Source organism: Anthonomus grandis, chromosome 7, assembly GCF_022605725.1.
Source record: "Anthonomus grandis grandis chromosome 7, icAntGran1.3, whole genome shotgun sequence".
Taxonomy (NCBI): Eukaryota; Metazoa; Arthropoda; class Insecta; order Coleoptera; family Curculionidae; genus Anthonomus; species Anthonomus grandis.
Window position 1 is genome coordinate 8,952,119 of NC_065552.1, and position 18,245 is coordinate 8,970,363.

Sequence of the window (18,245 nt, forward strand, 5' to 3'; positions counted from 1 at the left end):
CTTTTTATAAAGTGTAGAAGACATATATCCCTTTCTGCAAAAACCAAGTTAACGAAGGCAGAAGAGATATCAAAGAATATTTCCTACATGCTGATTGGTCATGGAAAAAACCTAGTGCTTTCAACATAATAAATCGTTGCAAAAATTTTTTTTAAAAATCCTATAAGTTTAATATTTATTAGCACAATACCGTGTTTAATTACGACGGTCATATACGACGATAAATTCACCATTTGACACGCACATCACTGAACAAAAGCGACCGGGCATAAACTGCAACCCACACGTTGGATAACTTAAAAACCCCCGAAGAAAACTGAAATTGATTTCGCCAATAAACATTAATCAAAAACCGGTATATTAATGCCCGAATGCTTATGGAGAGAAACATGCGGACATAATGGCGTATCGATAATGCAAATAGGATATATATGCGGCGATATGTATTGTATATTGGCGTTTTTATTATTTAGTACTGGGTAAGACGATAATTACTACGCGTTGGTATGTTTCGACGTCGCTTACGGACGTTAAATCGCCAATGTTTTATAAAAATGCATATTGGCGCCCAACGGGGTGAGTCCTGAATGCTTTACCATATTTAAGTTTATTATCCCCTGAACGAATCTTCTTAGAATATTTAAACAATATTCTTTTACCTAATTTGTTTGTCAAAGTCAAACATTAGAACTAAAGTATGCCCAATGTGAAGTAATGATGGTAAACCTAACAGGTATCTTACAACGATCTTATATAAAACGTGGTTAAACTCTAAAGTACAGACCCTTAATTCTTAGCTAATTTCGCATCCGTTTCATTGATTTCTACCCATAATCCTATACCAAATCCAACAAATTAATCATCCAGGGTAGAAAGTTATAAAAAAACTTACCCAAGGATTTGACATAATTAAACTGACTTTGGATAAACTTTCCTGTAGTTAGAAAAGGTGGAAGCGAGGGTATTTAAATTACCCGAATTACCCCTTCACAGTCATTAAGTCCATACTTCAATGAATTCATTTACTACAAAAACTGATAGCTATAGACTGATTTACTCCATGATCATTAAAGCAATACACTAATAGATCCATTTACTAAGAAGACTAAAAGGTTTCGGAGATTTTTATCCTAGCAGCATATAGCAAGAGATTCACTCACATCCTGAAAGCAGCATTTTCAGGTGAATTTCTGGTCCATCTATATAGAAAGCGTGGTTGTTAGGAATAATAAAAACTCGTTTAAAAAATTTAAACTTCAAGATTAAGCACCAAGCAAAGAGAAGTAAGGTAATCGCGTATATCTTTGACAAAGGAAGTATGGAGCCTCTTCCTTCATCAATCAGGATCAACTTGTAAAAATCTGGCTTAAAGATAACAAGTTGAGTTGCAATATAAAAGAGAAAGTGTAAAAGTTGGTTAATATAATGAAATCTGAATACAGCTCTGTACACAACTCCTTGAAATTCCTTGAATCGGGCAGGCTTCAAGGAGAGTCAGTCTCAAAATATTCAGCTTTATACCTAAGTCTAAGGCATAAAGCAAGTCTAAGGTTATTGGGAATTAAGATATCAGTCTTCTATTATGCCTTGACTCTCTTTAACCAGCAACAAGGGAATCTGAAAAACTGTGCTGCTCATTAGACTTTTTAGTATTAAGCGAAAGGTCTATTCACATTCTAGGAGCATCGTTGCCCTGAGCATCTAAGGACCTGCCAAAAAAGCAGAAGGTAAAATAATTAACAAAAATAAAATAACCGTGATACAACAGGGTCAATTCGCAAAATTTTGGCTTAAAAATGTCATAAGTTAAGTTGCAAAAAAGAAGAAAAGAACAACTTGGATAACTCTCAGAATGCATTACCTTAAAAGCATTGGCTTCCAAAGGGGTCAGTCGTCAAGAAATATTGGTCCTACATAACACGTTACTGAAGTTTGCAAAAACCTGCATCATAGCAAGGTAAGACTTAATGGATATGATACAATCCACTATCAGTCCTTGTAATGAGCAGCGCTAAAATCCCCAATGCAGAAGTTGATTAAAGTGATTAGGGCTCCAAACTTTTTTCAATTAGGTATTGGTCACTTAGCTGGTTAAATTTGATGACAATTTGTGGACAAAAAAATCACGATTCTTTAGGCTAGTGTATTATATCCTTCAGTATGTGCTTTATGAGCTACTAGCTACCTCATTAGGGATGGACTGGATTATTTTGATCTTGAGGTGGTTTTTTAATATTATTTCAAGGTCAGAGTTTTTTAATCGGGAACCTCTATTTTTTGTAGGAAATTCAAAAAAGATGGAAAATTGTACGTTTATAATAATATTTCAAACTTTGTTATCGTAAGCTTGAGGTCAAATCAAGAACAAATTAAAAAAAGCTGTTTATTAATGTTTCTGTTTTAATTAAACATTTTAAAAATACTTAAGCAGATGGATTAAGCACAAATTTTAAAATAACCGTAATCATCTTTACCCTGACGTCAATCATCAATGAAATCACTCAAACTCATTAGCGTGAGTTTCCTTGCCTCTCACGATGAGGTGCTTAATTATCGTGAGTCCTCTTGCATTTCACGAATTTAATTACGAAGCAAATGTTGGAAGTTGCATCCATTTGCCTGAAGCCATAACGTTAAACGCCTATGAAATTTACATATGGTGCTTAATAAAGTTTGTCGTGGAATCTCAGCGCATGCTTCACCAATCCGATCTGCATGTTGTCTCTTGTCGTAGGTCGTTATTGAAAAACAACCTCTTTTCAAAGAACCCCACAAATTAAAATCTGAAGAGCTCATATTCGGTGAGTTTGCGGACTAGTTAACCGGACCTTCTTGTTCAATCAACCCAGCGTAGTTTTCGTACAAAAATTAATAAACAGCTACAGCAAAATGTGGCTCTGTACCAAGTTGCTAGAGTACAATTCTTGGCCTCGTTTCTAAGTCGACGCCTGCCAATAGTTCTGGCAGCCTGTCTTTTAACAACTCCAAGTAGCTGAGTTGATCAACATTGGACTAAAAAATGTAAGGGCCAGTCCAATAACGATTTACAATCTCATACCATACCATAAGGCTCCAGCGATGTTGATGATCTATTTTTCTCTGCCAGTAAGAATTTTCATTTAACTAATAATGCCACTTGTGTATTAAGATGTCCGCGACTTTTAAATATTGCTTCATCAGGAAACAAAATAAAGTTAAAGAAGTCTGAACTATCTGCGATCTCCCGCAAGGCCACAGGATTTATGTGTAATGTTTGAACCAAAATTACATGGTGTTTATGGTATTTTTAGGATATTTAAAATTTTTAAAAAGGTTCATCGTGGGACACGATGTTCTTGAGATATCCAGCACTAGCTCTTTCAGTTAAATTTCGTATAATATCGGTAGGATGTCTTCGATTAGGGAAACGTTCAGCATGCAGCCTTGCTGCAGCACGAGCATCATTATTGTATTCGCCCAAAATCATAATCATGTTCACAATTTCAGTAGGAGAGTAATCCATTCTAAGACTTTACTTAATTTTACCAATATGAATGTGACAGTATTGAACGCGTTCCGTTACAGTACTTTTTGTACTATGTTCTGTTTGGTCATCTTCAATAGCTGGTTTATTGAAGTGTTATTTAATAAGCCAGCCTGAACAGACTCTCCACTAAATGGTATTACTCCAACTTGAAAATTACCTTAATAATTGACACCTCAAGGCCAAGACGGTTTAGGTTCTTCTTAGGCTAGAATTAACATTGCCATGGAACTATGGGCAGTTTTTTTGCTTGCAACATCTCTGATTCAATGATGCCAAATGCTTATGGGGAAATGGCAAAAAAAACGTACTGTATAATAATATCATAAACATTTGTCACTTATTTTGACTGGCGCAAAACAATATATGATAAGATACTATATAAAGAAGTCAACATTGACAGTTAAATGAATATAGATAACGTATATTAGAGAAAAAGGCAACAACATCGCAACGCCGCTCGAACTGATTCCACTGACACAAGTAATCTTTACCAGTGACGTCGTCAAACAATATTTACTTGATAAATATTTATTAGTAAAATTAGTGCTTTAAATTATTAACAATATTACCGTTTATCAACTTTTTATTAGTAAAGGTACTTATCTAATAAAAAGCACTATTATGGAAAATAAAAAATTTTATAATTATTATAGATTTCTTAATAAGTTTTTATTATTCTACGTTTATGACGACGGTTGTCCCTTGATATGATGTTATGACAATATCGGTATTTACTTGTGAAAAGATGGGCCTAAATCGCCTTTGTCCCATGGTGCGTCACAAACGGTACAAGTTTTTACTATCGTAACAGTTCACAAAAATACTGAAATGACTCAACCTTTTTCCTTTTTCAACCAAAAACTAAAGAAAAAACTCAGAACTTCACAAATGCCGAATCTAAACAAACATCATAAAGACATCAGCTATTGCCTGCGGTAATGCCATATTAAATTTTTTAGAAGCGGTTTTAGGAATAAGTATTATAATATATTTTTTTTGCTTTGAAGATGTTATTTTTGCGCCTAAATCAACATATTCAATCCATAACATTTTTAATCCAAAATCTAACATCGGTAAATTAAATTAGCATTATTATATGTGTTGATATTATATCGCTGAAAATTTCCTCTTTTGAAAAAAGTGTGTAAACTTGACAACAGAGAATCGATGAAATTGTTTGTAAACAAAACACCTCCCTTGGCTCTGTGCACATGTTGCACTCAAACAAAGTTGTTGTTTACTAATTCCAGCCTTTCAATGTTCTAAGTTTAGGTTGTTTAAGCATTTTTGCTTGATCCACCGGCTACAGTATTTTTAATATCTAACAGAAACATTAATAAACATCTAGAAAGCAGTTTTCTATAAATTGGCCTTCATTTGACCTTTTTAAGGTTACGACAACAAATATTAAAATATCATTTTAAACGTGAAATTGCTCGCTCTTTTGAAATATGCTACAAAAAAAATGGAGGTTCTTATTTTAAAAAATTACTCCGATCTTGAATTGATCTTGAAAATGAACCAAAATCTTGAGAATGAAAGGGTCAAAATCACCTCTACAAATGTATGAAAGACCTCTACAAATGTATCTGAGATGCCCTTCTCTATCCTGAATAGCTCTGGTCTTAAACATTTTTCTGTATGTCGCTTATTTTCGGAGCAATTTGGATCCATATATTAAAATGGCCCACCCGATATATACATACAAAAATTGACATCAAAAATTTTAAATCCGGACCTGTACAGCCACCTGCGAAAAGCATCTCGAAATTCTGAATATTAGTCCGGTAAGGTTTTTTTATAAGTAGATTAATATTTTTATCGAATATTTGCAAACAGTCCTGTTTTTTTAAAGACAGAATTAAACGTCTGGACTATTTTACACAGATTAAATAAAAGATTATTCTAGATCATAATATAAGAAAAAGTAATAGAACTTGCGAAAATTGACATTCAGTGAGTGTTTTAATATGATCTTTCAGACACAATCATCCAAATAAATACCTGAAAGTTGAATTTTACAACTGGTATTGAAGCTATAATATTAGGTTAAAAAATATTGGGTTTGGTATATCGTACATTCACAACCAAGAGCTTAAAAGCCAGACTCAAACAAATCTATATGGTCTTTAAGCTGCAGGCTTGCTCGGATGCAAATTGTTTATATCTAAACACCGCTAGTTAACTCGTTAGTTAAAGTTATACCTGAATTGTCTTATACTTGAATTATGTAATGTTTGTTTGATGACTATTTTCTTTCCTAATTAAGATAAAAAAAAACAGAGCCTACTACATTCTTCTATAATAGTAAATACCTGATCTTAGTGAAAACTTACCTTCTATAAGTTCTCCCTCCCTGATACTAATATGGCCTTTTTCTTTAGGTGAATATGATTCAATACAGACAACGGTGCTGCCGGGCATGGAGATACTGCAGTTGGTGGTGTCTGAATTGGCAGTACCCACTCCAGAACTGTCGCTGATGATGTCACTGGCATCGCCGAGACTTTTGTCTGTAACACCCAGTGCAAGCACTGAGGTCGGATTACATTCTTATGACAGTTTTTTTTATGTGAAAATTAAAAAAAAAACATTTCTTTTAGGAAAATCACGTAATATTTGATGTTTTACGATTTGGGAAAAAAATTATAATGACCTGGGTATTGTTCTGTTAAAACTTGACTAAGATATTTTTGTTTTATTTAAAATGTTATAAAAATGTGAATAAGTAGTAAGTCTGTATCGTGTGTGGTATGCTATAAGATCATGAACTACGTAAATAAAGATAATGTTATACAAATAAAAGTGTGAAGGGAAGATGGTAGAATATACCTAGAACATCTCTTTTTCGGCCTGAAGGTAAAAGTTTCAAAAATTTAGTTTCTTCATTTCTTGAATTTTATGAATTTTCATTTTAAATGTTTAAATTTTAAACTAAAAAATTAATTAGAAAAATAGATTTTAAAAGGAATACCTAATTTAAAAAGAAATATTTGAATAGAAAAAATTTTACAAAATAAGAAGGTCTTCTTTTTCTAATTAAAAAAAAAAACATTTTGGTAATTTGTTTTTGTATTTTAATTCAAATTATTGAAATTCTTGCAAAATCAAATATGAATTTAAAATGCGATATTTAGTTACAAAATGTATTAATGATGATAATGAGATGTAAGAATATATATGTAATTAAATTTATTTTATTTCTTGTATTGATCTTACACAGCATGGTATGGTTTAAATAAAATTACTTAGATTCTCAATAAGTATAAAAAATGCGATTTAAAATGTGTATCTTCTGTTTCGTTTTTAATTTTAAATTTATGTCTTTTAACTTACATATTTATTTTTTCGAAATTTGATTTCAGATATCTCAGCAAACAAGCTTGAAAGAAAATGTCTTTTTTTGTAAATTCAAATTAGGAATATTGTTTCTATGATGGGATCTAAACAAACAGCTAAAAAAAAATAAAATACAATAAAATACAATAAAATACAATAAAATTTCATAAAATTTAAACTAAAAATTTTTTTTTTAATTTGATTTAGGCGGATTTTTGCAAGATAAATTGAAAATAAATGTTTAAAATAAATGTCAAATATTTTAATAAACAACAAGTTTTTGTTAAAAAATTTAAACCAATTTTAACTAAAATAAAAATATTTAAATACAAGGTTCTGAACAAAACAAATTTGGTTAATAAGTTTTTTTTTTTTATTTTAAATCAGTTTTTGAAAAAGAATCCTTTTAAATTAAAATTCATTAAGTTTAATTTTTCTTATAAATAGTCAAATTAAAAATACTAAAATATTTAAAATTGTTTTTTTTAATTTGGTTACAGACTATTCCAGATTTGCAAATGGACTTTAAAAAACACTAAAAATTTAAATTCAAAAATTTAACTTGGTTTTTCGTAAAATTTTAAAAGTTCATTTCTAATAAACATACATGTATTTAATTAAAGAAAATATAAGAGACAAATAAATATAATTCTAAAATTAAAAATTTGAAAATATGGACTTTTTCAATAAAACTTTAAATAAAACAAATTAAAAAAATATGTGTAAAACTTAAAACTGAAGGAATCATCTTTCAACGAAATTTTTCGTAAAAAGATCAGTTTTTATTTTAAAATTTTAAATCAATTTTAATTAAAATTAAATATTTAAATAAATTATTCAGAACAAAACAAATTTAGTTAAAAAAATATATAACATATAATTAAAACATATTATTTTTATTGATTCTTAATATTTAAATTAGGAAAAAGGTGTTTTTTTAAAACTTGATTAAAATAATCCTTATTTAGTAATAAATAAAATTAAATAATCAAATACAAGATATAAAAAACTTCTAAATTTTAAATTTGTGTTTTTTTCTATTTGAATATAGACATTTTTGCAAATGTACTTCCAAAAAAAACTTCCCAAGTAATTTATTTTTAATTCGCATAAAGAAAATTTTGCAAAATCACCTGATACAAAAAAAAAAAAAGAAACATTAAAAATCAAATATCTAAATGACAAAATTAAATGAATATGAAAGACTCAGAAATGTCGAAAACCTTATCAATAAAATTTTATTTATTTTTTTTTTATTTTAAAAAATTTGATTCTAATGCTCCTTTCATTACATATTTTATTCATATTTCCCATTTAAAACTTAAAGAGTCAGTAAAAAGGCATTTTTTTAAACGGAAAATCACGTTTTATCGTTACCCCATATTTACCGATTTTTGAAAAAAATTATGACGACCTGGGCATTGTTCTCTTAAAACTTAAAATGTCTTTATTTTGTTCAAAACGTTATATGTCGTGCGACAAGTAGCCATGTCGTGACGTTGTATCGTGTCTGGTATATACCATAAAACCATGAAAAATACACTGTAAATAAAGATATTTGAAAGAAAATGGGTGGGTTATATCGTGTTTGTATATATAGGATCTTTTTCTTAACATTACCAGGCTTATTTTGAGATAGTACATCTATTTTAAGAAGAGTTATAAACAAGCAATCACACTTAGATTATTAATGATGCAGCAGTGCATTACATCATTGGTACAGCCTCAAGGCAAGCAATAAAAAATAATAATGAATGATGATAAATAATGTTATTGATGGGTAAAAAAAAAAAGAATAAACATACACAATAATATTTATAGACTGTTAAAAAATTCTAAAAAAGTAGTAATGAAAAATGTTGGGCTTGGGTTTATATTTTTTACAGTGATGGTACTTCCGAAATAATATTTATGTGAATATTTTTTAATTTTCCGATAATATAAAGAGATTTAGGTTCATTTGGTGGGAAATTAAATGTTTCTTTTATACATATTATCAAAAATTCCACTTTTAATTTAAGATAAAAAAAATAAAAAAAAAATATTTGAGGTCACTTTTATCATTAGTATTTTCAGAGTTTCAATTTTAATCGACATATGTATAATTTAATTAAATGTTCAACGAATTATAGTGTTCCTTTGATCTTAAGCAACCCATTATATCTCAAAAAAAATTTAAAAATTAAGTTTATTTATGCTTAAATAATGTTGCCAGTCTTTTCTCTATTGCTTTTACCAATATATCAAAATACGTTCCCTTTTTCAGTTTAGAGTATTACTTACAGAAAATTCACTTTACTTAACATTTAGTGCTGATTCTTTTGCTGATATTGTACCTTCTGCACTTCTTTTGATACTGTTACTTCTACTTGATATATCTCTACTACTTTAGCTACTTACTTCATCAAGAGTTGTAGTCTTTTTGCAGTATCTGTGTAAATAATAGTATCATCGACATACTTAATATTATTGGCGTCCTTGCTTGATTCCATGGAAATCTTAGGTTTTCTAATGATTAATTTTAAAAGAAGCTGACCGAATTCAATCAAGATTTTTCATTTAGAAGTTTTGCTATTAATCTTAGAAAGATATCTGAATGCATTAGGACAGAACTTGAAAATATTCATTTTCTTTTGTGGACCTTAACCAAATGCTTTTTAATAAGAATCCATGAATCAGGCGTATACACTGCTATTGGAAAATAATTTGTATGCAAATGATTAGATGTGCATTTTAGTCATTTCATTAGTATCGTTATATAACGTAGTTAAAACACTTGAATCTTTGTTGAAAATACTTTAATAATATTTAAGTGAAATTCAATAGGAGCTGCCCTGGTGTTCATGATGTGCAACTCTTTTATCTGTAAAATGCATTAACCTAATTCCTTAAGTTCTATAACTATTTTTTACTAGCTATTTACTGTTTGGTCTTTCTCCATTTTCTTTGGTAACTTTTATCTATCAATATTAGGATCTCATCGGTCATACAGGATACTTTTCGTTTTTTACTTAGTTTATTTAGACATAGACAAAAAAAGCTTGTTTTCTGCAATTTTTCAAATTTTTCTATACAGCTGATTCAAATCACTTTTTTCCACCTTGTTACAATGCCATTGAAAGCTCGAATATGAATTTCTAATAATACTTAATCAACTTTTCCATTAAAATTATTTTTTTTATCACATGGATGATACTCTCAAGATCATTTTTAATGTTTAAATGAGCAATGATTTTCTATTTTTCCCTATTCATAAATTATATACCCAATTTTCACAGTTACACCATCAATCATCTTGATATATTTATTTTCTTAGTTAAATTCACTAATTACGGAGACTAAGTATTATTATATCGAAATCGTAATAAAATTTTATGTCGCAAAATCGGTAAAAGGTTGTTTATTTCGATCTTTACCACATTTTAGTTGTCAGTAATGATCCGAGTCATTTTGACGTTTATATTTCTTTAATCTCGTAATTAAGTATCATTTTCTTGTAATCGTAAACGAATCTTAGATTTAAGATTTTATGTCGAAAAATAGGTAAAAAGTTGATTTTTTTAATTCTAACTGCATTTTACCACTTAGTTACGGCCCGAATCATCTTAATTTGTTTTTTGTGTTATTCCATCAAGCACAAATAAAAAACATTATTTTAGCATTATTCATATTATTACTAGGATTATTAGTGTATCATAGGCCTGTGTTCATTTTTTTATGCACCTATTCCCAAATCTCTTATTGAGATATTTTGATTGACACTAAATGTTTTCTTAGTATTAAAATCTTATTTTCTATCATATTTAAGAAGAAAATATTACATTACAACTTTAAAAGTGTACCTCTAACTTCTTCGTTATTCCCTTTTAATTCATTAATCTCAAGAACTCGTTGGTCATTTTGGGTACCATTTAGGTTAGTTTTTCTGCTTTTTCTTCTTCGTCATATTTTTCTCTAAGTTTACCTAATGTTCCTCATGTAAAACTCTATTTTCCTCCAAAGCCGTTTTTTTTTTCATTAACTCCAGGATCTCATCCTAGTGTGCATTATTTTACAGATGTGAGAATCAAGCAGTTATAGTAGGTATACCAACTTTTTCATATTTAAAGGACTTCCACTATATGAAAAACTGTATAGATGAGAAAAATTATGGAGACTTTCCTAAAAAGCTACATAATTTTTTTTCCACTATCAATCCTGACTCTAAGGTTACAAGGTGCAATATAAGTTTTTGATCTTACTTGATCTACTTTTGCATTTAAATTATACACTTCTTAAAAGTTTGATTTTTAAGGACTATTATTTTTCTTCATTCTCTTTTACTCGTTTATATCCTTCTTCGGATTTTATTAAAATTGAAAGATTCATTTCTTCCTGAAATTGCTCTTATATGAACTTTCGTTTGTACATGTGACTCCTGATATACAATTGACGATTTGATAATTTAAGAAACTTCAATCCCACCAATATTTACAAAATAGTGAACATAGATGAACTATATACGCCTGGCAAACCATAGTCTTGAGTGCGAAAGTCAAGTAGAATAATAACACGTATTCAGCGTAAGAAATATATTAATATTGACCTAGGGCTTTCGGCCGTAGGCTATCATCAGGGCTCTGACTCCGTGGCTCTTTTATTTAAAAAAAATTATAATAACCAGAACGTACTTCGCCCACTGAGTAATAAGATGCAAATATATAGCTTGACATGTTTACATTCCCTAGCCCAAAAAATGATAGTAAGTGTTAAGAGTATCGGAAGTACATTGAACATGCTAAGCCAATTATTGCGGTCAATTTAATCAATCATTCTGCCTTTTTTAAGATGGCATCTTCAACAATATATTTTATTCTCAAACAACGGGCAGAGCAATGGGCAACTCCCTTTCTCCCTCATAACCTGATCTTTTTTTAAATCATCTTGAATCATTAATTATTACCCCTTTACTAGCTGAGAATAAAATTAGAAAATAGGTTCCATACGTGGATGATTGCCTAGCAATAATTATTACTGAAAATTTCCAATCAAATATTATTTTAAATCTCCTTAATAATTTACATCCTAATATTAAATTAACTATCGAAATAGATGCAAATAATTGCACTAGTTTTCTTGACTTAAATATTTTAGAAACTGAAACTGGTTCCTTAGAACTTAAAATGTATCGAAAACCGATTCAAAGTGCCACATTATTCCATCTAGTTCGAATCATCCTTACTCGAACAAAATGTCAGCTGAATTGGTACGGGTACAGAGTTTAAACTCTTTTCACTATAATGAAGAAATCAACATTATCAAACAATTAGAAGTTAATAATGGCTATAATCTAAAAACTGTTAACAACATAATCTCAAAATATAGGTCTACAAGAAGAGTTCTACTTGCATACCTTGAAATAAATAAAAACTGAATGGCCCACAGATTTTCACAGAGACACTAGATTTTTTGCGGGTATTTAAAAAGCAGCTAGATTGTCGCGTTGTAATTAGACGTTATTAAGGGTGGTTTGGTTTGAAATAAAAACATTGTACAAAATTTTTTATGATTATATTTGAATGCCTCTGACCTAAGATCTTCATTAATCCTGCAACTGAGAAGGCCCAGAAGATTTCATATTAATGCCCCTTTATAATTTAGTTTTTTTACTAATCCTATTTACAAAAAAAAATTAAATGTGATCATAATAATTAATTAAACTAACCGCACTAATCAATATTTACTTTCGATACAGCTAACAATTGCTACCATTTTTTAGCTAATGAATGTAAACATTGCTAACTATACATTCACATCTTATTATAATATTCAGAGAGTCATATTATATTAAAGTAATATAATTCTATATTACTCAGTGTGTGAAGTACGTTCTGGTTATTATATAAATTTTTGAAAACAAGAGGGTCATTTGAATAACGATGGCCTTTTGTTTTCCTCTATTGTCGTTTTAGTAGAGTCGTCCTTTAAAGAGTAAGAAGTAATTTGTAATTTTGTAATTTTAACCCGTATGGAACCTTATGTCTGTACAGAAATAAGCTAGAATTCCAATTTTAATGTTTTAAAACTGTTAAGGTTGTCTTGTAGAGTCTAAGTCCTGATAATGGCCTACGACCGAAAGTGGCAGCCAGATATTAATATACTTCTTACACATTATTATGTGTTATTATTCTATTTGACTTTCCCGATAGTCAATTACAGCGTACAACTGACAAAATGCAATCAATTGCAATAACAGGTTAATAAGTTATTAGTTAAAAAAGAGGACGATAGCGTTTTTTCTACTCCCTTTACGAACTATAATTCGACCAAATAGAGAAAACCGAGAAATCTGGCGAATTGCAGTTTCCCTATAACGGCAAGCAAAGTGGAGAATCGATGAAGCATTGTCACTCTCTTTAAAACTTTAACCTTTAATTGTTTTGTTGCATATTCATGGGTGTTTTGGCACCTAAAAAGAAAATTTGACAGGCGTGTATGTTGAAAACCGTATTATTAACTATTTGTTCTAGTTTATTTAATAGTTTTTAATTTAGTACTTATTATTTACTAGTTAATAATCAAATTTTGTTTCACCACTGTAAAAAACACATCACCACTTCCCGATCTTCTTACCTGTGACAATACTAGCGGTATCGATTTCTGGACAGGGTACACTTCCGGAATCGCTCAGACTCGAGCTGGCGGAGCTAAAAGGGAGGGAAGACCTGTCACTAGGACAGGGGGACGGGGGTAAGTTGGCGGTGGTGGTTAAGGTGCTCATGGAGGTGGTTCGGGTCAGCGTCAGCAGTCCGATGGCGCTGCGTCGCTTCGGGTTGTAGCTGGGCGGACCGCGAAAGGGGACTGCAAGAGATGGTAGTGTGTTGTGGTAGAGCATGCATTAACAGAGAGTATGGTATTGATACTTAAATGGTAGATGATGAGTTAAAAAATATATACAGGGTGGGGTCTTATTTTAATCTATAATTATAGTAGACTATGTGTTATTTCAGTTGTAATTGTCGGGTATTTCCCTTACTGTTAAAAGATTGTTGTGGTTTCACCTATGCCACTTTTGCTAGGCAAAATAACTCGAGTTATCACAATGTTTGCAATAAAATTGAAACCTTAAAAGTTTTTTAAAAAATGCAATTCTTCCCTTTTATTTAAACAATATAAATCGAAAAGGAAAAAAATATATTTTTTTTTCACACCAGGCTAATTTTTAATTTAAATTTGACCTTTACGTGACCATTTTTTTCCCTAAAAATTTAAAAGTAGGTTTCTTGATAGATTTATAGTATACGAAGTAAAAAAATAGTAAACCAACTAGCAGAAATGATAAGGCTTATGATGCTATTACGTGCGTAAGAAAGAGGTAGATTTTTTAAGATTATAAAATAAGGCAGGAAATAAGCATAACCGGCTGTAAAAAATATTATTGGAAAATATGCACATCTTCTCTATTTTTCATTAATAAGCAAACAAATATACACAATAATTACTTTATTAGAATAAATTAATTCAAAAACTAATAAAGAAAAGACAGTCATAGCCATTTAAGTTATGCATGAACGGTAATTAAGTTAGGATGTCTAAGCCTATAGACATGTTAGTTTTAAAATTATTGTCGTTGGCCATTAAGCTTTTCTGTTTTGAGCATAAAATGTAGGTTTTTTAATTATGATATTATATAAATAATATAATTCAACCAAATGAACTTTAGAATCTGGAACAAGGATAGACTGCTTTCGAATGCCTGGAAGAAAAAAAAGTACTTGAACTAAATGGAATTAAAATGCTTTGTTAGATCTAGGAGAGTACAAATAAGTTGCTAAAATGAATTTATCCATTCTATACATAACCACTTCTTTTATGATCTACTGAAAATTTATTGAAGTTGTCAATAGACTTAAGGCAAAAATTCTTGGCATTCTTTTTTGATTTTTTCCTGTCAGTTCACATGAATAAAATATAACGCTTTTTTATTACTTAATTTTTCAAGTATAATGGTGATAGATCTGTGATTCTCATAAGTTGATGATTCTTTAGAAAAAGCTAAAATTTTGAATAGATCTTCTGTAGTAGAATGACAAAAGTCAGTCTTGAAATCACGTTCTGTTTGAATGGTTGTGTGAACAGACAAAATTGTCGATATTGGGCCACAGAAAACCCGCATTGGGTGATGGAAGTGAACATCCAGTACCCTCAAAAACTAAAAGTGTGATATGGAAATTATAATTAAATATATATGTAATCAATTATATTTAAATCCAGCATTACTAGCTTTATTTCTAGATCCATTGGACCCATACTATCCTGAGGAAGAACTAATTTTCCAGCAAGATGATGCTCCTTCGAACTATGATGCCACTGTGCGTACATTTTTAGATGAAATCTTTCCCAATCGGTGGATAGGAAGAAGAGAACTCATCGAATGGCCTGCTAGGTCGCCTGACCTAATACCAATGCAGAAATTAAAGAATTTAGTAAATATATCAAGGATTTATTTGTATGGTACAAAAAACTGATTTGCAAGAGGTTTATATTTAATATATTAATTCCTAAATCTGCAAATCCGTCTTTATCTATCGGATTACTAGTGATTTCAACCTATAAGTCGTATAAGTATATTTTGTGACTTTTTATCAGCCAAATGCCAAGAAAAAACGGATTTTTCATGCGTTTTAGGTTTATTTACCGGATTAACAAAATATGTGCACTATTACTTTTATACATTTAATATCAACTTTGAATGATTTGCAAATAAAATTTTATGCTACCTAGTTATCAAGGGTGATTGTGCTGATAATTGGTGCCCAACGTGGGTCCAATTTTAACGAAAAAATGCCAGTAGAGAGATGACCTCCTCAACAGTTGTTGCAGTCTTTTTATGTAAGATATTATTGGCAAATAAAGAATATTATTAAAACACTTTTATGGTTAAGTTAGTTGCACTTTTTATTTAAAACTTTTTTTTGTATTAACTCAAAATTAGTTACATTCAATTATAGATTAAAATAGGACTCCCTGTATAAAAAAAGTTTATAAAAATTAATACATTTCCATACATCGCATACATATCTACATTTTAATAAACAATATTAAAAAAATGAAATAAATCTACGATTCTTTTCCTTTTATTTGTCATATGCCTTTAATGTATTTCTGGTTTGCTTTGAGGTTGCATTGTGTATCATGTACCTTTGATCCTCTTTATTCTTTCTTGGTTCGGGATAATATTGCATTTTTATATTTTATCAACTTTTACCTATATATTACAAGAAAAACCTTAAACAGAAAATAAAGAAAACCTCGCAAGTTATTGAAACTTTAATTAGAAAAATGTATGAAATTGAAAATGACTCCGGTCATTATTAATCCGGTCAGTCTTTTAATGTGACATAAATTCGTTTGTTAATGTTGTGGAATGTTTTATAGACTGTAAATAAGGTTCAAGCCCATTCTATCAAGATTAATTATTCAGATATGAGCAAGGGTAAGAACGAGAGAAAGAGCTGCTAAGTTATTTTTAATTTAAGTGATTTGTCATCTACTATATAGTCAATTATAATATGCCAATATTCACAATGTCCTTTATAAAGCCTAAAATGGATTTCCGTATATTTTAAGTAATTTTAGACCCATTTGGAAATAGGGTCGCCAACAAACTGCCTATATTTTCAAGCCTGTGACAATACGGACATTTGGAACTGGTCCAAATGGAACAACCGAATCCTTTAGTCGATCTGTTAATGCGAAAAATCGACAAATTTTTTAAAGCATAAAAACGCCCCATAAACTCTCTCCAGGGGTCTATTTCGATTTCCATATTTAAATTAACTCCGAATACATGTGAAAAACCTATTCATACATGAATAACAATTCGATTCCTATGAGACATCGTTTCAAGTACCCCTCGAATAATAAATACATGCGATGATATAATAAAATTATTATTAATAAAATTTTATTTGACAGCCAGACGTGAGGTTCGAATCAGACAAAAAAGCAGGTAGATTTATTTCAGTAGAAAATATTGATGATGCAAAGTATGAATATAATTTTAAAATAATATTTATGTTCGTTTGTCATGCGATATACGAATTAAACCGTGTGTTATTACGGACGTGCCAATTTGCAAAGAGATAAGATATCGCGTTTTAATTGGAGTGAGACAATATATTTTATTAATTTAATTTATTCCTGTAGTAGTTGTCATAGAAAAAAGAACAGGAAAAGATCACTCATTTATTTTAGAAGATGTTATTAATTAGTTTTATAGAGACTTTATAGAGGAACTTGGATTAAAGCTGATAAGTCGTGTAAAACAGACTCGAAATTGTTTAAAATTTTCGTATATCAGATGGATATGCCTGCTGATTTTAGAGTAAAAAGTTAACTGTCCTCCGCATTTCACGTTTATCGGGAATCGGAATCATCCAAAAATGTTACTATTCTGATGTATTTAGACCAAAATATTCATATTGCCATCGTACCGGATTTAGGGTTTAAAAGTAAATTTTTTTCACTTTCTTTGTACTTTACTTTACTTCTAATATTTTGGATCTAGACCAAATGCAGATGAAAGGCATCCTTTATTAGCAATCGTTTATGATCTCTGGATATCAGACGTATTTTGGAGTAAAAATTCTACTTTTTATTTTCTATCGCATTTTGCTTTTTGGGTTACATTCTGGATGTTTTAAAAAATTTATTTTCCTTACGTATTTGGAGTAATATTTTATAGCTATCTTTCATAATTTGTGGATCTCATAACTTTTCAATCCCTGATTGGTGTGGTACTCATTGCTCCCATTAGATCTAAGCAAGCCATTCTTTGATTATGATTCTGATAAATTGTGATCTGATTTTATGGCCCGAGATAATAGCGCCATACGTTAACATAGGTCATAGGATAGCCTTATAAATCCAAATAACTACTTTGAGGGAAAAGCCCTAGGTTTTGTCTTTGATTGTATGCGTAAATTGTGAGTAAAGGATATGTGCATTCTGTCTCATCCTCAGGACATCCATGTTAACTTTGTGGTGAAAAATCCACTTTTAGTATCTTAACCAACCCAGCAGGTAGCATTCTAAGAAAAACATTTACAAGAACAAAGAGTTTGCAGTAAGAATCAATAAAAGACATGTAGTATCAGACAAGGAAAAGATCAAAAGATCTAATGACGACTATAGGAGGCTGGTTTACAAGACAAAACAAAGGTAAGAACACAAAGTCACGGTCTCATCAAATCCATATATTTCCATCAAATCCATATATATCCATATGTTTCGCTCCTATCGGAGCAACACTGTTGTAATGTGATCTGTGTAGGTCTAGGCCTGATGATGCTTGATGACCTTTGTTTTGTTTTTGTTGGGTCTCTTAGAGAAAAATGTA

At 30.1% G+C, this 18,245-nt stretch overlaps 1 protein-coding gene across 4 annotated transcripts in view; it reads right to left on the reverse strand.

Moving 5' to 3' along the window:
- The window catches only part of LOC126738125 (protein shank), a 98,145-nt gene that overhangs the window by 17,015 nt on the left and 62,885 nt on the right, over positions 1-18,245 (reverse strand). For 2 of the 4 annotated variants that reach the window (XM_050443293.1, XM_050443294.1), the window contains one exon: positions 5,863-6,039. In XM_050443293.1, coding sequence (XP_050299250.1) covers positions 5,863-6,039 — 177 coding nt within the window. Of the gene's footprint in view, positions 1-5,862; positions 6,061-13,477; positions 13,706-18,245 lie in introns of all 4 variants that reach the window. The other 2 variants (XM_050443292.1, XM_050443291.1) reach the window with 2 other exon arrangements.